At 37.6% G+C, this 26060-nt stretch overlaps 1 protein-coding gene across 1 annotated transcript; it reads left to right on the top strand.

Annotated features, from left to right (window-relative positions):
• Positions 1-1148: 1148 nt before the first annotated feature.
• LOC140228289 (poly(ADP-ribose) glycohydrolase-like) lies at positions 1149-18719 on the top strand. Its single transcript, XM_072308515.1, has 16 exons — positions 1149-1375; positions 2227-2341; positions 4373-4840; positions 5289-5460; positions 6173-6292; positions 8307-8390; positions 9438-9605; positions 9984-10144; positions 10870-10961; positions 12021-12157; positions 12558-12705; positions 13247-13325; positions 14297-14405; positions 14940-15045; positions 16913-17041; positions 18385-18719. Exons 1-16 carry the CDS (start codon positions 1276-1278, stop codon positions 18597-18599), a joined length of 2403 nt encoding a protein of 800 aa, XP_072164616.1. The 5' UTR covers positions 1149-1275; the 3' UTR covers positions 18600-18719.
• The last annotated feature ends 7341 nt before the right edge of the window (positions 18720-26060 follow it).

Below are 26060 nucleotides of genomic sequence, written 5' to 3'. Positions count from 1 at the left end.
GTCTCTTTAATGTGACCTTTTGGTGACCAAAAAGTTAATTACAGACGATAGTACGGTAGACTCTAATGGGAAAATTGAATGATGTGTTCTATATTTTCCCTGTCTACTCGTTTCTGCTGCTAAAGTAGGTTTCAAGCCTGGGGTTGTCTCATAATTCATACATGGCTTATTTTGCAGTGCTGCAGAAATGTAGATTATGAAGAGTATAGACCTACATTAGATATAAATGTGTATAACGGAATATGTGTCTCTTGGATGGTTACTGCTGGTCTCACTTTAAAACTTCCAATACACACATTTGTTATGTACCGGTACCATTTTTTGTTTTGTTTTTTAATGTAAATTACTTTCTAACTATCTTATTCCCTTTTTTATTTTATTTCATAGATCATCCCATATTGTCTTTTATCTTTGTAGCTTTTTAAACTTTTTTTTCAACTTACAATTGTATGTTCCTCTGAATATATTTATGACTGCACAAAGATGGCTGATAGTTGTGGATTGAGTCATGAGGTAGATGGACGTTGGTCACAATTTTAAGTTCAAAAGCCAGAATCTAATTTTACAAAGTAGGCCCTACTAGCCATGACAAAGAGAGTTGGTGCACCGGTTAGTTGGCTATTGTGAGCTTGTTTACAAATGCTTTGAGTGGATCTAATGAAGTTTACATCCAGGGGTAAAGTCAAATCAAAATATGCTCAAGCTTTGCTAGAAACATGATGTTTGTGTAGCAGGATGTACATTGAACAATACTGTCACTAGATGTGAGAGGAAAACATTTGCTCAGTTGAAATTGGATACACTTGTCTTCTAAGTAAGTTCTGTAGTTGAGTGATATTTACAGTTTCAAGAATTATGATACATGAAAGGCAGTTTACTTAAAAAATCACAAACTTCAATGCATCTGTGATCCAAAGTTATTAAACAGCCAATGTGTCTTGACGTCATTTTTGAGAGTTGCGTAGAACAGCATTGGAGAAAACAGGAGAAATATGAACACAGGGATGAAGAACTGAAAAGTGAGTTCACTGAGGCAGAGGGACAGGTTGGAGCATGTCTCTTGTCATCAAGATGCCATATGCTATTGTAAACTTCATTCTGTTAATTGTCTTTTCTTCTCCTACTTCTCTTTTTTTCTTCCTAGTACATTTATATGACTGCACCCACTGGCAGCAAGGTTGACTGAGCTAGTACATAAAATGACTGTTTGGTGATTTCTTCCAGTCCAACCAGGAGAATCATTGCTCATCACCGATAGATGACTGCTCATCGATAATGTCCAAGAAAAGAGGCAGGGAGAGGGACGGATCTGCCAAGAGATTTAGACAGTCCACATTAGATGCCCATTTCTCACCTGGGAACAAGACTATAAGAGGTGATATTATAATGAAACATGATGGTACACATGAATATCAAGTTATTTTTATAATATTATGGATTGTTAATTCCTTGTTCATTCAATTTAGAATGCTCTTCGTAGGGCCTACTCATAGCTCAGGTTAGGTAATTCCCCTTTGAAGCCAGGGACACCTATTCATGGTAAATGTTTTCATAAAAATTGAGTTCTATAGAATGTATCATTGAAGTTTATAGAGTTCTCTTTTTCTTCAATTGTTCAGTGCCTTTATTTCTATCACATGAAATTTGATTTGGGCATTGGATCCTTTGGGATGTGGAAAGTAAATATCAACTTGATGAAGAGATGGTACTCAAAAAAAAAAGGAAAAGAAGAAAAAGAGAGAGACATTGCTCTTGAATGTATGCCAGGAAAAGCAAGAAAATATGTACAAATTGTAACCCTGAAAGAAAGATATTATTCAGAGGGATGAATGTTCAGGTGTGAGTTTCTTCAATATGTCTCCGTCTACAAATTAAATTTGTTAAGATCGCAACTGCTGATCTGCAAATTTACAAACATGTCGGAAAAAAGGAAAATTGAAGAAGTTCACGCCTGAACCTTCACCCGTCTGAATAATATCTCTCTTTCATTCAATATGCCTTGTCTGCCTTGGACTACTTAACATAACAATGTCAGAATTTCGGCAACCAGGGACAGCCTGGTGGTTGTGTCACTGCCCGAAAAGCAGTAGATGACAGGTTCGAGTCCCACTGGTTCCTTTTTTCTGACATGTTTGTTAATTTACAGATCAGCAGTTGCGATCTTCACAAATTTGATTTATTATTTGTATTATTATTTTTTTTTTCTTGTGTGATCTACTTTTATAGCTGTGGAGGAAGAGGAGCTGCCACTAGACGAGATGAGTCTCCAGATGAGTGCAGAAGATAAAGCAGACCTTCAGAGGAGGAGAGATATGATCGCAGATGCGGCAGAGAGACGCAAGTATGGGTAGTGATATCATTGTCAGAATAAATCCATTTGCTTCTGTATACACTGTTTAGTCCTTGGTATTGATCAGTAGTGTTGGCAAAATGAAAATTGGCACAAAACTGATCAAGAATAGTCTCATATTTTCCAGCTTGCATAAAAAGATATATGAGTGAGATCATCTGGTATTCTAGTCATGTTTTCTTGTGATTTTCAGTAAAATAATTAAAATGGTCACATATCAACTGCTGCCTTCTATCCTCATGGACCACCTACCCTGACTCGCTCGGCTCAACGGCGCATAGTGGTTTGCACACTATGTGGCATAAAATTTGCAAAAGTCCCCTTGGTTAAATGTGTGGAGATTTCATATGACATCTGTGTTCAAAACTTGATATATATTCTGTTGATAATTTAGCCATTTGTGAACCCATTTTTTGTAAGCAAATGTCACCTATATTTGAAATTAATCATATGGACTACATTAGTACATGTAGTAGTTTTCATTCCTTCTGTCTTAGTAGTTCAATATCCAGAGCGCAATCTTTCCCACACTAATGATCTTTCCCTTTAGTAAAACTTCAGTTACATATTTCTTATTAAGAATTAATTAGTATCATTTTTATGCCTCCGCCAATGAAGTGGCCGGAGGCATTATGTTTTCGGGTCGTCCGTCCGTCTGTCCATACGTGCGTCCGTCCCGTTTTGTTTTTGTCGATATCTCAAGAACCGTGTGGTGGTTTTACATCAAACTTGGTATGAGGGTATATCCTGGGGGGGATAATACTTTGTTTGGATTTTAGGGTCACGGGGTCAAAGGTCAAAGGTCACAGGTTATTTTTTGAAAAAAAAAGGTTGAAAATTCATGTTTTTCTCCATATCTCGCAAATGGTTCAAGGTATCTTCATGGAACTTAGTATATATGCTTGTTCCAATGGGCAGTGATTATCTAGGGAATTTGGGGGTCATGGTTCAAAGGTCAGGAGGTCAAAGGTCAAGGTCAACTCCTCAAAATATCACTACTTTCCTTATATTTATGCAATGCCTGAAGGTTTTTTTTTTTTTTTTAACTTGATGTATGCATGTATTACCCAATATATATTCTGTGGGAAGTTTCTTGCCAAAAGGTCAAAGGTCAAAGGTCAAGTGAAAGTGCTGAATTGCACTTTTTCCTCCATATCTCAAAAGTAACTCAAGGTATCATCATGAAACTTACATATTTATGCATGTTCAACCTAACAGTGATTCTCTTTGGAACTGTGAGGTCAAAGGTCAAAGGCCAGGTTTAGATAATGCTATTTTCCCATTTGATACTGAAATTATACTTTTTCTCAATACCTTGAAAATTACTCAATGCATAAACTTATAAAAGGGTCAAAAGTCAAGTAAAAATCATCAGTTCCCCAAATACCTGCACTCTGACGTTTTAATCATTCATCCAATTGAACCTAGTTCTAGGAAAGTGAACATTCAGCACATTTGTGGCAAACCTGTCATTGTAATATTTTGCCAATTGTGTGAAACTGTCATCACACACTGTCAAGACATTGTACTATAGACCTATTAGGAGAACCATGCATTATGGCGGAGGCATATCAGTCGCCGTAGCGATATATCTAGTTTGAGTATCAAATATTGTAATGTACTTTATTTTGTCTGACAGTGTGATGATTCTAAATATCTTTCATTTTGAATAATTGTTAGAAAGGTGGTGTCCTCATGTTGCAAAACAGAACCAGACGAGGTGTCAAATGGAGATAAGCAACTTTGTAATACAGCTTCAGGTGGAGACTAATGAGGATTACATTATCACAGCATTTCAGTCATGATTGTAATTCAAATTGTGTTTCACAAAAAGTGTGTAATATTTTAAATTGAAATATGATAAAAAGACAACATTGGTTGTCACTAAAACATGCTTGTGTGCTTACCAGTAGTATGGCGTTTCACTTTCATTCAGCAACATGCTTTACTTGTGTGTTTGATAGATATATATGTATTGCTGGAATAGTATTTGATGGAATCACATCTGTTATGTTCACTCAGGAAAGCCCACTCACCGTGGACAACACCTCCTCACAATCTAGAAGATTCACAGCCAGAAAAGAGCTGTACCCCTGAGGAAGCACATGGACTGGGCATCAGGGACGCTGCCTCAAAGACTTCATCAAAAACTGATGATTTGGCAGTGAGCCCATCAGCATCTGGAAATCTTGCTTGGAAAAGGACTCATGGCTCTGATACTGTTGAGGCTGTTGAGAGAACACACGGTAGGATGCGCCGACGTGAAAATATGTTCGAAACCGGAACTGAAGATGCAGAAATAAATGATCGGCACAACAGAAATATTCCGTCCACCTCCAGGGAGGGATGCCCCGTGAGTCCCGTTAATGCAGAAGGAGGCTTCGATGATGGAGATGAGTCCAGAGAGGGATTCGAAGAGAGAGATGCGTGGCAAAATGTGGAAATGAGTCCAACGCTGGAGTATGATGGATCGCAGCCTTTGTTTACAGAGTAGGTACCACAAACTTGCGTTTGATTCTGTTAATTGTAGATGAGTGTGTGTTGTCAATAAGATACCTAAAAATTCTGCAATTACCATAGAGTTATTTATAGATAATCCATAAATTGAATTTCAAAACATCGATTGGTCCTCCTTAACATTTTTTTTTTTAATGCTGTCATTGCAATATAATACTAAAAAAATGTAATCGCATTCCATAAACAGCTTGTATATCTGAGAAGGAGAATATTTCTTCACTTGCACATAGTAGTTTGCTGAACTCAACTGATATTTTGTGTGTATGCAGGTAAATGATTATCAGGGCATTTGCACGATACAGCTAACAATTATTTGGAGGATCTCATTTGTTCCTGTCATGAAAACAATATCTGGAACTTCCCACACATCCATTCTACAATATCTGTGTTTTTATCCCCCCCCCCCCCCCCCCCACCCAAGTTCTGAGCATAGTGTTGAGGAGCCAACAACTGCAAAAAGATCAAAAGAGGAAGAAGAAGAAGAAGATACCTATTGGAAGGGTTGTCCTATCTCGGACTTAAATAGAGCACCGGGATGTCTACCACCATTACCTGAATTAAGGCCATCCACTGACCACTCTGTCCTCATACAGGTAAGCCTCGTCCTCCGTTACTGTAAAAGTGGAAATATTCGAGTTGTTGAAATTTTCGCGCATTTCACGCAACCAGAAACTAGCGCGAAAATAAAAGCATGCGAATATTTTTACTTGCCATATGTTCCTGTGCATGATGTCTTGCATCCGCGGAATTAAAAACATGCGAAACTCTTCTTACCCAGCCAAGCCAAGTCACGCAAAAATATCCACTTTTACAGTATTACATATTTGCAATTTTTCCGGCTGTTGTGTGCTGTCGGGTACAGTGTACATTGGAAAGTTTTTGTAGGATTTTCCTTCCTTTCTTTCTTTTTTGTGTAATTTATATGACTCTTTGGCTTTAATGCTTAAATGATGATTTGTCCATGAGACACTTGATGCCTGTCTTTCTTATATCACATATTTTATATAGAAAATTAACTTGAGAAGTTTTCAGTTGTTGATATAATTTTGTATATCAGTGGTCTAAAGTCGAAACTGTCACAATCAATGATAGCACACCTCACTTCACTTTTATGTTCACATGTGTTTTAGCATATTTGTTATCACTTCAAACCTTGTCTATTAATCATTGTACAGATTTGTTTGTTCATTGTTTTTGGGGCTTTGTTGTGTTTCCGTCTGTTGTTGTTGTTTTTTGAAAGACATGTTTATTCAATGAACAGAGCTTTGATTTACTTGGACCTTACATTCTACATCTATTCCTCAGCCCAATTCAAAAGGAGTCGTTCCGCCCCAACCAAGCCCTGAGGAGTATGATGACAGATGGGACAGTGAGCATGTACGGATGCCTTGCTCACCAGAGAACCTCTACCCAGTGGAGAACCAGGTAAGAAGGCTCATGCCTAATCAGACCTCAAAGTTCATCAAATCTGGGTCAAGGCCAGTTTATTGAGGGGTTCATAAATCCACTGAAAGGGGTGCAAATAAGTATCAAAGTGCATAGTGGCCTTGAATGGTTTGATTTCGAAAAGGGCATTTCGGCCAGTGGGAGGGGCATGGCGGCAAATTGCCGATGGCTGATGGGTATTTATACCCCCGCCAAACGAAGTTTGAAGGGGGTATATAGGAATCAGCGGACGGTCGTTATACCCCCGCCAAACGAAGTTTGAAGGGGGTATATAGGAATCAGCGGACGGTCGGGCGGTCGGTCGGGCGGTCGGTCGGGCGGTCGGTCCGTTGCAAATCTTGCGTCGCAAACTACTTCCTCAGTTTTCAACCGATTCCCATAAAACTTGGCACAGATGTGTGCCTTGGGTTGTAGATGTGCAAGACGTATTTTTTGACAGTACCCAAAAGTACGTTGCCATGGTAACGGCATATTATGGGCAAAAATGGGTACAAATCTTGCGTCGCGAACTCCTCCCACAGTTTTTGATCAATTTTTATGAAATTAGGTACAGATGTTCATCTGAATATGTTAATGTGCAAGACACATATTTCCGCAGTGGCAAAAAGTGCGTTGCCATGGTAACGGCATGTTATTGGTAAAATATAGGGCAAAATGCTTCATGGCAAAACTGCTTCATCAGTGTTCTTCCAATTCTCATGGAATTCATATTGAATGTTTGTCTTAGGATATAGGTCAGCATGACACATTTCTTGACAGTGACAAAAAGTATGTTGCCATGGTAACAGCTCACATATTATGAGCCAAAATGATGGAAAATTTTGTGTTGCAAACTACTTCCTCAGTTTTTGCCCAATTTCCATGAAACTTGGTACAGATGTGTGCCTTTGGTTGTAGATGTGCAAGACGCATTTTTCAACAGTACCCGAAAGTACGTTGCCATGGTAACGGCATATTAATGGCAGAAGATCAAGGAAAGATCTTGCGGATTTAACTACTTCCTCAGTTTTTTGACCAAAGCTTATGAAATGTTGTTTTGACCAAAGCTTATGAAATGTTGTTTGGTGGGGGTATAACCAGTCGCTGTAGCGACATTTCTAGTTCAAGCACTGCTGCTCTCTCTGATTTCAGTACCTTGTGCTCAAAACTAGCTAGTGGTGGTGTGTGTACTAGTAGTGCACTGTCTTTAGTGATGGGCATACACTTGTGCGTGATAAGATAAGTTCTCCTGTATTATTGCTTTGTGCAGTGCACAACATGTATGACAACTTTATTCAACTTAATAAAATTAATGCATTTATTTACGGCAATGTTGGGCAATATGTCAATCAGTTGCAGTGTATGACTACTACCGGTATACATACACTGGTTTTGATAAATGGATACCCCTGTATGTATTTGTTTTCTTCTTTTTTTTTCAGTGGTATACCCAATGACAGTAATAGTGTTAATTAACATTTGAGAGTCCGTACTCATGCTTGAAATCTTTTCCAACAGCAGGGTCTCAATGGATGTACGTTATGTGTTTTTATTACATACCTTATCACATACATACAGACTTGATGCCACTTTCTTTACTTGCTCTGTGTACCGCATGCCCTTAGTTGTTGGACCATCATCTCTTGAATTTATATGTGGAAATGTAAAGTATTTTAGTACTCTATATAGCTTCTGATTATTGGATCTGGATATTGCCATTTTACTGCTAACATGAACATGCCATCATTTTAATAGACATGTTTTGGACAGTGTACACTACCTAATATTCAGTTCTGATGTTTGTATTTTGTTATGTTCTGTAAAATGTTCAGTTTGTGTGATGCACTTAGCTTATTCATTAGATGCCAATACTAAAATGTAATGTATTCCATTAAGAATGGCAAAGATACATTTCACAAGGAACTGCACCTAGTGCATTCCTAACTAGGTGCTGTAAGGAGTGAGTTTCAACTTAAGTTTGTTATCTTGTGTTTTCCATTATCATTTCACACAGGAAGGCCTCAAAAAGGTTCAGAGCAGATGGGAACTGATAGAAGCCACCTTGCTTAGTGGAATCAAGAACTCACTGGATTTAGAGGTATTGCACATAAAATATGTCAAATACAATCTGTTTTTTGCAAAGTACGCATTATGAATTTGCATTCAATCTGTTTTTTTTTTTTTTTTTTTTTACACAGAGTACACAAAAATGAATTTGCATTCATCCTACATACACTGCACTACTAAGATCTAAACCAAGCACTGCTTTTCCTCCAACTTCACACAAGGTTGCTGGAGACCTCTCTCCAAGTATACATCTCTTATACTTTGTTTTGGTGTTTTTTTTTAGTTTGTTGGGTGGCTGGTCACATACAAAATGCATATCGTTGCTGGGGTGACAAGACCTTGTATCTGCAGTTTTGGTGAAAATGCCTTTTTTTGGATTAATGGTTAGATAATCAGTTCAGTGATGTCCTGTCCAAATCCTAGATGTCTTACCCCCAAAATGAAGCCACCATGGCATGTCAAAGGAATATCTCTCCCATTGGATACAGTGCTTTGGCTGCCATGTTTTTGGTTTTTTTTTTTGCTCTCCTGAACATTTGACATTTTGTAGATAGAAGATCTTGTCGCCCCAGGGACGATATATATCTGCAATATATGGGGTTTTTATGCCTCCGCCATGAAGTGTTTACTTTTATTTTACCCACGAGGGGCAATATATTATCTTTTTATTTTGTTTCTCCATTAAAGAATGCATTTAAAGCCGTCACTCTACTTTTGCACTTCAGCTTTATCACTTAGACAGGGAATTCATCACATGTAGATTTGGCTGAGAGTAAATTGACTGTTTCATTGTCCATGTTTAAGAACCAAGTTCATTTAAGAGACTACAAAACTGCACAGAGTAACTAGCTGTATACTCTTCTCTTTGTCTTGTTTTAGTTTGCCCATTTACAAGATGTGTATTTAGCAAGTTACAATATGGCAAAAGTTGTTAGTTGTGCACATTTTTCAGAAACCATGAACAAAACTAAGTTTATTATCATTTTTCATCGAGTTAATAACTGGTCAGCAACAGATGCCTGTGGACTTAATCGAGTGAATAATTATGCTTTCTTACCTGTACTGATTATCATTTTAGGAGGCCATTTTGACTTACAATGCAAGGTACAGTCAGCGGTGGAATTTCCGAGCACTTCATGTTCTGTTCACAGAAGTGCTAGATGTGGAGGAGACCACACTGTTCTTTGACAAGATTCTGCCCGCAATGGTCCAACTTGCACTTCAGCTTCCCAAGCTCTGTACTCAGGTAAGAACTATTTAGGGGCTGTATTTCTACATGCATTTTTCTCTAGTGACTAGGGTCTACCCATGTGTCATTTTAGACCAGTTGGTAGCATAAATACCTGGGTGTGGATGTTACATCAGCAAACAAAGAAAAGATTAATGGCTGTTATCAATCATTTTTTTTTCTTGTCCATTTGGGTAGAGGATGCAAAACAGTTAAAAGGTAGATGTGATCCCCATGCTGTTCTGGGTGAAGGTTAGGGGTTGGGGTCAGTTGTGTTGCTGTAGATAATTCCCAATCATGATACCATGCAGTTCTTTTTGTGGCACTGTGTAGTATAAGGGATGATGATGATGATGATGATGCTCATGATTTAATTGTCTTTCTGTGTCGCTATAGGCAGTTCCACTCCTTAGGAGACAGAGAACACACAGCATCACTATGTCTCAGCAGCAAGTAGCCAGTTTGCTGGCCAACGCCTTCTTTTGTACCTTCCCTCGCCGCAATGCCCAGCAGAAGAAATCAGAGTACTCCCGTTTTCCAGACATCAATTTCAACAGGTTCGCTTTTGTCCATCTGTTCTGTTTCTGCTAAAAATTGGCAGGAAGCTTCCGTAGGAGTAGGGAATGCAGATTAGTGCAGACATCATCAGACATGTGTGCCCAATGACATTTGACCTTTTCTGTTGACCTCTCACCTCTGTCAGTTCAGGCAAGTAATTGTTATCCATTTTTATCCTCATCAAATATTATGTGATATTTCTAGTTCGAAGAAGCTATGGCTTGAGAAGAAATGAGTTTAACCAAAGTACCATGACCTTTGACCTTTTGTGACATTTCACCCGACACTACTGTTGCGTTCACACAAATAATACTTTTGCTGCTTCCTTCTCGTCTTTTCTATTACTAAAAATAGCACTAACATTGAAGTACAATGTAATAGCTGAAAATGGCCAAAGGACACTGAAATTTTGCCTCGATCTGTGACCTTTACCTGTGACTGTTAACACAAGTAATTGTGGAAAAAAGAGTAATTGTCAAAAATTTAATTGGCACATCTACTCTTCATATAGCATACCTTGGCCAGGCACCTCGAAAATCCTCTCAATATTCTCCTATATTGCAATTACAAAATCTTGATGGACAACTTGCAAACTTAGTGTTTTGTATAACCTTTGAGGCAACATGTAAAAAGGGACTTTACCGGTATTTATTGTGTAGAAAAGTATGCTCTTTTAAAATGTCCATTGAATTGTTGCATTCCCTTTTCTATTATATTTCCACAGGCTCTTTGAGATGGGCCAGGGTTACAAGAATCACAGGAAGATCGAAAAGCTCAAGTGCATTCTGAACTACTTCAGGAGAGTTGCTGAAAAAGGTATTTTGCACACAAATGATACATTTTCTTTTCTGGCTGGAATTGATGACTATGTCTCTTTCAGAAGTTGCTCACCAGCAACAACCTGAAATTCCTGCCACTGGTCATTTTGTGTCCCATCAATTTGGTTTTGTATAGGTTTCAATCACATGTGATGCTGTCTAGAAGGAAAGAGGGTCATGTCTGTGATTTCCGTTTATGCATGTTTGTTCTGATTTCAGGGGAAGGTGACAGTATCAATACTGACAGTGTCAAGGTATGCAACATAATATTATGAGTGCTGTGAAGGGATAAAGTTATTATAGAAGGTTTGAGGGAAGTCCTGATATGGACTGACAGTAGTGCACTTGTTTTTGTTACGGATATTTGCAATGAAAATGAAGTACATCTTTTTGCTTCAGTGGTGTAAGACAGGTCCTTGTTCTTTTTCTCTTAAATGTTAAGTTAAAGGACAAGTCCACCTTCATATACATAAGGATCGAGAGAATGCAGCAATATTAGTAGAACACATCAGTGAAGTTTGAGGAAAATTGGACAATCCGTTCAAAAGTTACGAATATTTCAAGTATCTGCGCAGTCACTGCTGGAAGAGAAGACTACTACAGTGTATGATGTCACATGCGTACAACTATATAAGGAAAATAAAAAGAGAATTTCACAAAACTTTACTTTTTGAATAAAGTGCACATTTCTTCGACCTGCTACTGACGTATGTTAAGGGTAATATTATTCCCCCTGCCTTCTGAAAGAGAGAAGTTGAGTGTTCTTTTGTTATGCGAGAAAAATGGAAATATGTTGAATTTTCTTTATTCTTTCTTTGTATCGTTGTACTCATGTGACATCACAAGCTATAGTAGTCTTTTCATCCAGCCGTGGCTGAGCAGAAACTTCAAAAATTCATAACTTTTTAACGGATTGTCCGATTTTGCTCAAACTCTCACTGATGTGTTCTACTAATATTGCTGCATTCACTCAACCCACATGTCTATGAAGGTGAACTCGTCCTTTAAGACAGGTAGCTGTGTTGATTGCATTTTTGTTATTGTTCGTGTTTGCCAGTGCCAACGGGAACCATCACAATATGTCGCAGAGCTTTGTCCGATCTGCCTCGGTGGGAGAGAGGCAAAGCAACCCTCACCCAGCTGTACATTGCTGCGGCAGGCACCATTGAAAAAGAAGGCCATGGAATGTTGCAGGTATGGCTTTAAAAGTGGCATTTGGTTATGTGATCCATCAAATTACTATCTGCTTGAAGTTCATCTTTTGCTTCCGTGCCCTATTTGTATCAGAAACCTTTCAAAATGGAACCTTTACAGGATTCCTTGTTGCTTTGTATCACGCAATATTGATATTTGGAGATGTCTTGAATAATGTATGATATGAAAATCTTTGTACATGGAATGAAAATACATGACCACCAACATTTGTTGAGTCAATCGATCAAGCAGATTCTTGAAGATTATCCACAAGCAACACAATTTACAAAGCTTTCGAAAGGTTAAAATATGTAGCTGTTAGTTTTACACTATGTTGTTGGCGATTGTTGATTGAGAAATGTTTTCACTTACATTCATTTTACCGATGTTTTGTTCCCAGATGGACTTTGCCAATAAGTATATCGGTGGTGGAGCGCTTGGCTTTGGCTGCGTGCAGGAAGAGATTCGATTCATGATTTGTCCTGAGCTCATTGTGACGCGGCTCATCACTGAAGTGTTGGATGAAAACGAATGCGTTGTTGTCAAGGGTAAGTATCAACATCAAGTCATGAGCATGTAGATTTTCAAAAACAAGTATGAATATGAAGTGAATTTTTCTTTGGCAATGACATGAGGGTATTAATGCTGATTACTGTAAAACATGATATATTCATGGCATGAAATTTTCGCAAATTCCACTGCCGTTCAGTTCATATAGTGTAGACAAGAACTTTCGCATGCATTTCATTTCCGCGAATCTTGGCGCTCACGAAATTTGCAAAATTAAAATGCGTGCGAACATTCCTCGTTTTACAGTATTTGCTTATCATGCTTGGTGACAATGTGACTATTCAAGCAGTGAGAAGCTGAGTTCAGAAAGTTTTCAGGAATAAAAAAAACTTTCACTTACTCTGATCCTGTTTTTAACCCTCTCTGTGCCAGGGGCTTTGGACAGTGGGTACAGTGCCAAGGGGTTTCATGCACCAATCGGCACTCAAAACAGCAAAGGGATCAAACATCTGACAAGCCTTATGACAAATTTTCATTTGTATCTTATGTACATTTGTTTATCTCATTCTCTCCGTGTAGGTGTAGAACAATTCAACAACTACTCAGGCTATGGCAACTCTTTCAAGTGGAGGGGAAACTTTCAAGACTCTGCCCCCATGTGAGTTTTCTTTTCTTTTCCTTTTCACTCAGTAAGTGAAATGAATTTCAGTTTCAAATAATCTTGGTATCTGCGTTATATATCCAACTCTTGCCTTTGCTCACTGCCTTCTCATTTAGTATATTTGTTATCACATCGTCAGACTGAAAGATCAATGGAATCAAAACATTCATTTTGTCCAAGCTCAAGCAAATATATATATATAAAAAAAAAAAAAAGACTTTTAAGCTATCATTACGTTAATGGCAGTAAGTCATCAAATAGGGAAGCCTCTGGTCACCTCAGTGTGACTAAGTTGTATGACGTATACATATTCACATTTTCGGACAAATTCATATTTTTGGAAACTGTTCGCTATTTGCTCCTTGGATTATTATGGTCCGTGTTGATGAAATTGATGAAATTGATAGCCAACTATTTCAAGGAACATTTTCATCCCGAGATGTAAGAAAGCTGCAGCTTTACATCGGTGCTCTGTGCATGTATGAATATGAGAATACCAAAAATTGTTTGAATTTTTCGTGAAAATGGCAATACAAGAGCAGGGCTGTGCACATTTGGAGAAGAAAGAATTCCAAAGAAAATAAAGGTAGCTTGAATGCAGTTAAACTTTGTGCAAACTTGATACGAGACTGTAAATTGTGATCATTTTAGTATAAGCTACTTATGAAGTCCAGTAGGTGCTGTCAAATTGTCGCCATGGTCATGCAGCTCTATTGTCACCGAGTTATTCTCTGTGTATGTGCTTTATGCTCTGAATTCCAGTTATTTTCACACTTTTTTGTCAAGTGGTATATTATCATCATGATTATGGTAAAGATTCATAAAAACAGAGGAAATTAATTCCTGCATCCCATTAATCCCAAACTGCATTTTTCTGTTTCATGCATTACTCAAGTGTCATCCAAAATTGTTTTCTTTATGAAGTGGATTTTTCTCATTCTTTCTGGTTTATGATTGAATATGAACAGTGACAGCTGGGGAAGGAGAGAGACAGAGATAGTGGCTGTTGATGCCCTTGTCATTCGTCGCTATGAGGACCAGTTCAGACCTGACTTATTACGAAGGGAATTGAATAAGGTAGATGCATGAATCTTCTGTATTTATACAGTGCCTTTTAGTTTGGATGAAAAGAGCATGCTTCTTTTTCAACTATTTAGAGTGAAATAAATGCTGACAGATATTCACATCATTGGTGCTGTTTTATATGATACAAGTTTTGTACCTGGTAATCTCAGTGCATCTTGTAGAACTTCATCAAGTACGGAGAGAAGAGAATACCAAAACTAAATCACACTTCCTTCTGTCCCTGTAGATTTGTGTTCTTAGTTGTACTTTAGTCATGTGAGAAAGAAAATTAATGAATAATTTATACAGGCTTGAGAAACCTGCAGTTTCTCTCACTTTAAAAACAATTCTAACAAACACAATACTGTACTTCCCTATAAAGGGATTTACCACCATTTTTTTGTGATATTGAAGGTATTGTAAATTCATTACCCTGTATCACATAATTTCAATTCTAACATAGTTTTCCACATTAATTTTGTGAGTTTTATTTAATCATATGAAGATGTATTCACTTTGAATGGTGATATGTTTGACATCTTGCAGGCATACTGTGGTTTCTGTGGTGACAATGCAGCACCAGAGCATCTTCCTGCTGTTGCCACGGGCAACTGGGGTTGTGGAGCATTTGGTGGAGACAAGAGGACCAAAGGTAAGTTATCTTTCTCTTGTTAATGTCAGTGTTTGCTCTCCTTAGCCACATACTGTAGTTAGTTTTCAATAAAGAAGTGTTAGATTGAAATGATTCTGACAACACAATTATGTTTGTCTTCCCTTTTCATCCCCAGGATAAGGAGCATGGAATGGCAATGCTAACATGATGTGCTGGGCAAAGTAATGATTGTTTGACTGTTAACCCTATTCTAACTGGGCTATTTGAGACCAAGTTTTTACTGAGGGGGGGTCAATTTGACCCCCCCTTCAGATCTCGGCCGCCGATCGCGCGATCGCCGCGAAATTTTGCCTGAAGATAGAGCTGGATGTCAACTACAAGATTACATAGTCATACAATAGAAAAATATTGCCTTTCTATTTTTAATAAATTAATTATGCAAATTTGTGCATGAAATCATATTTTCACCTATAACTCCATTAAAAAGACTGGAGGATTGCTAAATTTTTGTGTCAGAATTCCTCAAGACACATCAAACAATTTTCGTGTAAAAAAAATAGCACAATCGAAATCAATTTCTTTTGTTTTTTATTGTTTTGTTAATATCTTATGTATTTTATTGTTTTTTCGACCTTTTGTTTTCTTTTTTTTTTTTTGCCAAAATTTGTTGCAGGCACTTTTTCAGGCTTATCTACACTAGAATTGATTAATTTCAATGGTTAAAAGTTGAAATAATCTAATTTATATCAATTTAACCAAAAAACACAATTTGCATTGGATTTGCACACGTTATCATGAATTTGAGCTGTTTTTTGGTTGACATGCATATGCAAAACATTATGTAACTTCAAAACGGTGTACCCGGACGTCGCAAATTTGGTCTGTAAATATGCGGGAGACTTCAATGAAAAAAGTCGTGAAACGACGCGGCAAAATCTTTGCGCGTTGCGAAATCGTGGCGCGAAACGTCGAGGGGGGGTCAATTTGACCCCCCCAGTTAAAATAGGGTCAAAAGATGTATCAAGAAATATTGGGGCACCAAAGAATATCAAAGATATTAAAGAGAGAATTATTGGGCTGATTTCTTTCAGTGTTTTATCTATGCTGACTGTGAAGCCCCTGCACAGAAAATGGCATGGCAAATGTTTGTCTTTGTTTTGCTATTATATGAGGAGAATAAATACCAGGTAATTTGAACATCCAGTGTTATGTTTGAAAAATATAAAGAAGAAATATATCGCGTGTCATCTTTGATTCAAGGCTTTCATTATCATAAATTCTGTCAGCAGTAAAAAGAGCAAAATGCAAATCAAACTTAGCAGGACTTACTTTTATTACTGCCGCCAAGGAGGTTTATGTTTTTGTCACTGTCTGTTTGTTTGCTTGTCTGTTTACAAAATAACTCAAAAAGTTGGGAATAGATTTGTGTGAAACTTACAGGAAAATCTGATGATGACACAAGGAACAGATTATTATATTTTGGCAGTGATCCATGGATTTTTGAAGGTTTTTTTTTAATTATCTTTTGGCAATTAGGGTCAGAGAACTTAGGAGTTCAAGCTGCATGTATTTGAAGGTTGCATTCACACACTAAAGCACATGCTCTGCTTGAGGCACTGTGCAGCAGGAAACTGATAGGGTGAACACAAGGCTTCTTTATCACTGAGAGATCAGGTGATTTTCAGCATTCATATATGAGTGGAAATGAGCTGCTTAGTGGAAATCTGCCATCTCTGAGTGCTTTTCTAGTTTCTCTTAAGGATGTTACGATCCCACATATAACACAAACACTGATACAGCATACAATGATATTTGACCTGTAAAAGATGAATTTTTGTTGTTGTCGTTTCCATGCACTGTGTTTGAATGTAATTTCCATTCCTTTGCCTGTGTAATTATATTAAAGGCTTGCTACAGCTGATGGCTGCAGCCATGGCAGGGAGAGACGTGGCATACTTCTCGTTTGGTGACAAGGAGTTATGTGACGACATGGCAGCCATGCATGAGTTCCTGTGCTCACAAGCTGTGACTGTGGGTATGTATTTAAAGGGGATGGCTAGTAACTGATCAGTGGGAATCAGTGGGAATGCTGGAGGATGATTGTTCCAGTCCTTGTGGGATACATCTAAGAGTACATTATATATCTATTGTTGTGTGAAAATTATTTGCTTCAGAACGGTCTCATATTCAAGTAATGTGCCATTTAAGGCCCTGTCACTGTACAGGCATGCTAATCTGGAAACATTAAACTGCACATTACTTGAATATGAGACCATTCTGAAGCAAATTATTTTCACACAACAATAGATAGATAATGTACTTTTAAATGAACCTTTCATGAACCGCTTTCATTCATCAATAAAACAGCTAACGAACATCATGTGTGCTCAGTCCCACTTCAGAACACAAGCAGGAGTTACTCGCAAATGTTATGGGAAGTGACACCTGATTGGGTCTTTTCATCAATGAATGAAATAGCCCCTGCCACAAATAGGCACCCTGTACAAGGCCTGCCACAAACAGGGTTGTTTTCTCTATAGTATCATTTCACACAGTGATCTTATAAAAAAGGAGAAGTTATCATATTGAATGACAAATGAGTGGTGCTGAAATACTTTGAAGGCAATGAAAGTAATCCCAGAGATATTCAGTTGCAGCAACTGTATTAATGAAGGGAAGAAAATTCTACAAAGTGGTACCATGTATGCATGGTACCACTTGTATGAGTCATTGTGATTGTTTGCCATCTGTCATCCCTTGTGTAAAAATGTCTTCCTTGCGTTATGCATCATTCATAAACTCTTTGCAGTTTGGTCTCTTTCTTTTAAAACTCATGGTCCTATTTTAACCAAACGTCCAAACGTGGTAGGAATTATTCTTAAGGGTAGAGGATGCAAATTGCTCAAGTGGTTCAGATGGCCGGGGGGGGGGGGGGGGGGGGGGGGGGGGGGGGGGGGGGGGGGTGTTAGTACTAGATGATACAATGTTTTCCTGTTATAATGAACATGGTTAGAACAAAATTGCAATTACAATGAAAGAAAAGTCCTGGTGGCAGAATTATCGGCTCTAGGTTTTTTTTTATTGTTTATATGTTCGGTTATAAAGAAATTTCAATATAACAAAAGAGACTGTTGGTCCTGAGGACTTTGTTATCACGGAAGTCCACTGCACCTAGAAGTTTAATGATATGCAGCTTTGAAGTCACATGATTGTACTTTTACACAGAGTCCATATTTACATATATATACTCAATTGTATTGTCATTAGTTCACTGACCTAATAGATGATTTTATTACCTCCAGCAGTGTTCATTGTTAGAATTAAATGATATTCTTTTATGTGATAAATGTTGGTTTATTCTGGTTCTGTCCCCAATAGGCGACTTGTGGGGGGTTTTCCAACGCTATAGGAAAGATGTGTTGAGACGCAGTGCTGGCACTGCCAAGCCCAAGCTCTTCCACTACCTCTATCAACTCTACACAATGTGTGACTCGGATACAGACGAGTTTGAACCAGACCAGCCCAAGGATGACAGTGTCGTAAGGTTTCGAGGCCACAGCCCTAGTCCAGATTACCAGGCTGAAACACCATAGCATTCCCCATTTCCTGTATGCATTGGTCATTACTCAACAACACGCATCCCACTGATGATTTACCATAGACATCATTTTCACATTTTGAATGTGGTTGACAAATATATATGTTGGTAGAAAGAAAGGTAAAGAAAAAGACAGTTAAAACAATAACATTACTACCTTTGCTTGAAATTTGTGCAAATCATGTGTCTTAACTCCAAAATGTTTCTTTGTAGTGAAAATGTATGTGCATATGTGTGTGTGTATATATTATACATCCACATATATAGGTATATATATATTTGTATGTGTTTATATATATAGGTATCAGGGAGGTGAGAGGAAAAGGAGTGGGCACTGGATTAGTGTCTTATGAACCATCCTCGGAGCCGCACTCCCCAAGAGACCACTCCACTAACTAGATTACTGCCGCTTGGCCGCACAGTGCACATGCGCAATCCTTGTCAACAGGCTGGTGGGTCTCACCCCTCCCTGGCCAGAACCTAGATTACTCCACGTGGTACTGGTGGGTGGTGTATACTGGTGCATTACCCATTGCTGTGCCTGCAAACAACACTGGTGCATTGTGATGTGCAGTGAACTGGTTGCATGGTCACATTTTGAATTTTGCAGCTAGTATTTAAAGTATTATAACTTATATGCATTTACATGTCCATGTACTATAAGATTTCTTGGGAACAATGTACTTTGCATGTTATATGGTGAAATAACTTTTACATGAAATGGAAACAAATTATGATTAGCAGCACCAATAATAATATACTGATTGTAAGAATATGAAGGAAACATGAACAGCTGAGTAGTGGAACACAGGCCCTATAATGATGTCTGATGATGATAATAATCTTAATACCAAGCTAGCACAGAAAATACCAACCACAACAGCAACAACCATCATAAAGATACCCATTCAGCTTTCAAATAAGAATAAAACAAAAACAGAGAGACAGACAAAAAAAGCGCCATGGTGAATATCTTATCAGGCATACAGTGATACATGACATGTGAGATAGTTCAGCTCTCACTGAACTCTCACATGTTTTCACCATACACCAGGCAAGGAGGCAAGTTATTTCACCAAGACTAGGTTCTATAGTAGTCTCCATCATGAACATTCTGTTGTAGATTCGAGCCCTCCTGCCTCAATATATCCCCAGCATACAACAAACAAACATTCAAATAGTGTTTTCACCCCCTGGAGAACTAAAATTGCTCACAAAAATATGTTAGTGGGACCAGAAAAAACATGTCTTGGCGGATGTACGCAAGTCTCCCAAAAAATATGACAAGAGAACCAACACGAGCGAACAATGAAGTGATACATCAGACTAAAGAAAAACCCCAACATCTGCTGATCTACAGGTGAATTTCGTCAGCGCTAGTCAGGATTTACACTTGACATTGCGTCGTAATTTGATTAAGACAAGAACAAAACAATGGCTATTGTTAAACAGTTACATTGTCAAAACTCAACTTCTTCTTGGCCGATTTTCAAAATTTTTGTATCTATCGAGAGCTGAATTCTTAGACTAGCAGGTCCCAAGAATATATGCTGTGTGAGCCTGCATAAAGAATGTAAAACCCTCATACAAGTCCTTGTGAACACACACAAGTCAACTGGCCTGTCCATAGTCCTAACGATAGAGGGCCAAATCACCGCGGCCCCGAGGATCGAACATCAAAGAGCAGTGATAACGATCAGACTGACCTCGTTACGTAAGAGGTCGTTTACTTGTTCGTTGGGGCACTGATCCCTTGTAATCCTGTGTTGAGTGATAGGGAAAACCCTGAGGGCAGAGTGCCCACTCCTTTTTGTCTCACCTCCCTGATAGGTATATATACCTACATACAGTAGTCATGATGAAAGTTGAATACAAAGTGCAGAAGACAACACTATGAAATTATTCAAAGACCTTTGCTCAGTTAATTCCCCAAATATAAGTGATTATGATATAGAATGTAGAAACCATCTTTTCACATACAATGTCACGGACCTCCCGTCTTTGTTTGTAAACATTTATCTGCCTCTATATGTTGAATAAAACATATGTTAATTGTCTGCCAACAAAACAATATGAGATATTAGTAAGAGAATCAACCCACTGCCATTAATTCCTCAAAATTCTTATTGCGACTTAACAGTAATTAAACAACCAAGGTTGCTGATCACAGCCCACCAGCAATATACATTGCTGATGATAAATATGTATGCAGTGTGTGATTTCATGTTGGAAAGCAAATGTTTTATACAAGATTTGAATAAGTTTAAAACAAGTCTACTTGCCTTTGTGTTGTCCCCTGAATTCTGGCACTAGACTGAGAGTTGTGCAATGCATGAATATACAAGTACTGCATGATATGCTGTATTTCTTCAGCAACTTCTACATTGAATTTCTTGTAGTTGATATTATGCTTTGGTATAACAAGGTATGCTGTATTTCTTCAGAATCTTCTACATTGAATTTCTTGTACATGTGTAGTTGATAATGTGCTTTCGTATAACAAAGTACAGCCTGTACTATATAAATCTTGACAACAAGTAAAATGTTGAAATGACACCATTCCATGCAGCCATCTTGTCCAAATTTCCTTGATATTCACTTGATATTACACATATTTTGTATGATGTCAACATTTTGGATATGATGTCCAAAAATGTTTCAATCTATCTACCAAGCTTCTTGCACGTTGAGGCACCTGCCATATGAATAACAAAGATGTGTAGGTTAGCTGACTGTTACATTAGGCCATGAATTGCATGTTGGACACAAAGTAAGTCAAAGGGCTTTAATTGCCTAATGCTGCAATAAGACTACTCTAGATATTTTCATACAGATGCGACTACTGGCCCTGATGAAGCTGTTTTAAAGTTTGTTTGTATGTTTGTTTGTTTGTTTTTTATGTTCGTAAAATCTCACTCATGTGCCCAATGTCATTCTCGTTATTAAAAATCTTGACTGTTTGTATCCCAAGTATGTCCGACACCAATGAAATCATACAACAGAATGTGATTTTACATTAGTATGGCTTGTTGGAATAATCTCTCGGTCTGCCAGAGGAATGCAATTATATGAGAATTTAACATTGTAGTCCTGGCAATCACACTCAACAAGTTGTTTGAGAAAGCTTTGTGACATTTTACCAACCAAGATTCAAATCAAGCAATATGGCAGCCTAGTTCCCAGTGAAATGGATACATGTCCACTTCAACTACTTTGAGAAATCTTAGGATTCCATATTATGTGACTACATCATTATAATATGGTAATCACTCTGATGGTCAGTTTCACTCAAATTATCTTTGGTATTGGGCCACGAGTGTTACCTCCTTTTATGTCTTATGATTATGATTTTCAGGTGTACAATGGCAAGCCCTAAAAGTTTACATCCTGAACATAATAATAAATGTGAATGTGACCAGCATAATCACAGGGAATTTCTGGGATTGGTCAGAGAGTTCCTCTTCTAATTAACTTTTTGCTAAGTGTTGTGCAATGTAGCAATTATTTGTACTGTCAATAGGAAAATTACACTGCAGCTAGTCCAAATGCTTTGATCCGGAGTTTTACTCCATTTGTTTAGGTCTTCCTCTCTGTAAATGTTAATTTCCTTGAAAAGTCATTAATAGTTCAAACAGGATGACATTGATATAGATGTACTTTAATATGCAGTGTAAAGTTCAATGATTGTGGCATTAAAGGTTCAACATACATGTAATTCATTACTGATAGCATGACAAGTTCTTCATGTGTGAGTCACTGATAGTCAACTACAAGGCACCCACACGTCTGACCAAAACTAATCTTGTCCCATCCGAAGCACAAGTAAATTTGAAACGGGTGCCGTTCTCTCCCTCACCCAACAGACAACATACAGCAAACATGTCATTCATTACTGATAGCCTGACAAGTTACATGTGAGTTGAGGATAATCAACTACAAGACCCCTGCACCTCTGACCAAAACTAATCTTGTCCTGTCCAAAGCACAAGTTTGAAAAAGGTGCAGCTGTACCCTCCCCCACCCGCTCTTTGTAGATTGAGATGGGGTAAAGCACATTACCTTTCAATTCTGTGCAGTGGGGAAAAGAAAAAAAAAAATATATATATACAATGTATATTGTAGCATGTGTTTGAACAGAGATTTAAATCTTAATGATTTCACAGGCCTTGAATGTAAAAGACATCTGTGATCTTGTGCTTTTAAGTGAAGATTATTTTTTGACTTCCCATGTTGTTGGAGGTATTTGTGGTATTGTCACAAGAGTGCCAGTTGTAATGTGTTTGTTATTTGTAAAACAAATGATGTCTAGTGTGATTTTTAGTAGTAAATGAAGTGTACTTCTGAAATAATAAATTATGCATCGTGAAATGAAATATCAAAATGTGTCTGTTCTTTATTGTTGTACATGTGCTAGCTAAAGCTGCTACTCTACAAATACATCTATCACACTAGCAAATATGAGTACATTGACATTGTAGCTGTAGTTCTTGGATAGGGAATATATTAGACATCGATTAAAGTTAGCATTTACAAGCCAACGACTCGCCTAAGTGGACATGATTTTTTTTTAATCTCAACTGGAAAATCGTGTTGTCTCAGGCAAAAACGGTACTCTTGCTTTAACCACAAAAAAAAAAAAAAAAAAAAAAAATACATGTACAATGCTTGACCATCGCCATTTTGGTACAGTTCCCTTCAATAAGTTCATTGTGGACTTCCACCCATGAGCCAGTGTGTGTGTGTGAGTGTGTGTGTGTGTGTGTGTGTTCCTGGCATTTACTGTATGGTCAACTGTTACCGATTGCTCTGCAGCCTGCAGTCAAACATGAGTGTTTTCATGCAGGGCTTCATCTCTACCAACATCAGCAACAGCGATTATGATGGTTTACAACAGAGGACTAGGAGGAAATGGTTCAATGCTTGTTCAGATCAGGATGTTAGAAAAGGGTATCAATGCAGGTGATCATACCTGTAGGCTCATTAATACGTATTTATATAAACATAATGGCCCGAATTCACGAAGGTGGTACAAATGAAACCATGGTTTAAACCATGGACAAAAACCATGGAGCGCCAAGTGTCGCATGGAATATTTCGTCACGAAATCAGTCATTTCGTCGACGAAATTATTATTTTGTAACAAAATGACAACATTTTGTAACTAAATGAACATTTCGTCCACGGAATGATAATTTCGTTAACGAAACCTGTCATTTTATCGACGAAATGACCAATTTCGTAACGAAATATTCCGTGCGACACTTGGCGCTCCATGGTTTTTGTCCATGGTTTAAACCATGGTTTTGTTTGTACCACCTTCGTGAATTCGGGCCAGAGTGTATATCCAAAATGATAAATGCTACATTGCATGTAAATAATGTATGCATGAAACTCACACACATCATACTACTCAGCAATGCATGATGGAAGAGGTAACTGCAGTGTGTTGTTCCAAGGAGGTTCAAGAGAATGGAGTCACAACTGTCTTATTTCCTTTGCAAGATGTTCGATGCCACCGCTCAAAAATATTTGAAGCATGTGCCAAACAGGATCTACCACGCAGATACATTGTAGGAAGACAATTGACTCGTGTCTCATTGCATAATCATCAGCCACTTTCTTATGAAGATATGTCTTTGTGATGGTAATTACTTTTCGCTATCCCTTCTTATAAAACGTAGGCCCTAGGTGGTGCAGACACGAGGATGCACGAATAGAAATTGTGCAAAAAATGCTGAAATAAAGATGAAAATTACTCCACTGGGCATACCCGGGCACTAATCTGATATATCTATCAATAAAGAATTACACTTGAAGATTATGCCATATTTGTGGAAATTGAAGTGGAAAAGTGATAAAACCGGCTTTCGAGGATGGTACAGTTCTAAACATTTTTTACATGATACAGCTCTGATTTACACTTTTGCACAAATTTTTGGACGGGATTGATTTTTGTTTTACACGCTTTATCACTAAGTGAAATTTCATTTCATTTAATAAGTAAATAAACACAATATGGCCAACATTATGTTAACGTTCAAAATGAATCTTCAGACTGCTCAGGAAGACGGTGGTGTCGAACATCAATCATCAAAGGCACAAATGCACCTGTGAAATTCTTTTGTACATCAATAGAAATCTGACAACTGTTTGGATAATTACAGCCAGTTGGAACTCCAACTCTTAAACCTCCTTGGTTGTTCTATTCAACAGAGTAGGGTATCAAATGGACTTGGAAAAGAATCAAAACCGGTGCACAGTAAACATACATGTATTAGAATATTCATGCTTTTAATGATAAAGTATTGTATTCAATTTTTGCTATGCCATAGTACTGCTTTATTTTGTGCCGATCTGACATTTTACAGCTTCAATCATCCATATCCTTGCTAAGTAAAACTCTTTTTTAACAAGCTATTAAAGGCAAATACTCTTTAAGATATAAATACATGCACTAGTGGAAGTTCAACTTCATTTGCAAAAACAATTCTGCTGATTTGGCATACTTATATCAAAATTAAAAAAAAAAAGTAAAAGGGACATTTACAGCTTAACCCGTTTGAGGACGAGTCCTGAGTATACTCGGGCAGGCGTCTATGGGAAATGCGTGTTGTAGCAAAATCAGTCCGTCCTCAACAGGTTAATTCAAATATTATGCAAATGTAAAGTTTATGTATTCCCTTTTATGTTACACACACACACTATACAAAAATTGTCTGGTCAAAATGAATAGTATAAGAACTTTGCATTGTTATGGCATTAGGAGGTGTGGCAGTACACATCTCAAACCCTCTGGTTTATAAGAGCAGACTAGACAACTAACTTGATGGACTAATATGAAAGGGCAATATGGATTGAAGTTAAACTGCTCAACTCTTCAACTATTACATTTAATGACTATTTCTGCCTCCTTACTCACATGTATGTTAATAAATGTTGATTGAAGACTCAATCTTGAAAGTGTCATCTGCTTGAAAAGAACTGTTCATGTCTCATCAGATGAACTATGACATACTTTATAAAAACAAATTGTCAGTTTGTATTGAAGCTTTGTCAAACTCATGGTTTGAAACAGATCATAAAAAAACCCACAGGAGTAATGGAGACAAGCGGGAGCTTCATTGATATTGTAGTAATTCAGAAACAAATCAAACAACATTTTGTAAATAAAATGTTACTCCCAGCATATCCAAATACATGCAAGAATCCATTACACACCTTGGTAAAACAAACTCATATGGTATGTGCAATGCAACTAATAATTGCCTGATAATCATACAAGCTATAAAAACTCAGGAAAGGAAATAAAAGTTGATTTTCACACAAAACTCCTACAAAACTCACATTTTACCTGTAATTCGTGCAAAAATTCCCAACAGAATTAAACACAAATTCACACTAAATTATCGTCATAACAGTACGCAGAAATGATCATAAATTAAAATATTCATAAACA

This window comes from Diadema setosum, chromosome 5 (genome assembly GCF_964275005.1).
Source record: "Diadema setosum chromosome 5, eeDiaSeto1, whole genome shotgun sequence".
In the NCBI taxonomy this organism is placed as follows: Eukaryota; Metazoa; Echinodermata; class Echinoidea; order Diadematoida; family Diadematidae; genus Diadema; species Diadema setosum.
This window is presented reverse-complemented; position numbering and strand designations above follow the sequence as displayed.

What these genes read in the sequence shown, in the direction of transcription:
- LOC140228289 (XM_072308515.1), top strand. Translation starts at nt 1,276, where the DNA reads ATGTCCAAGAAAAGAGGCAGGGAGAGGGACGGATCTGCCAAGAGATTT. An exon ending in TTCCCAAGCTCTGTACTCAG is followed by an intron (nt 9,606 to 9,983) that starts GTAAGAACTATT and finishes GTGTCGCTATAG; the next exon opens with GCAGTTCCACTCCTTAGGAG. An exon ending in CGAATGCGTTGTTGTCAAGG is followed by an intron (nt 12,706 to 13,246) that starts GTAAGTATCAAC and finishes CTCTCCGTGTAG; the next exon opens with GTGTAGAACAATTCAACAAC.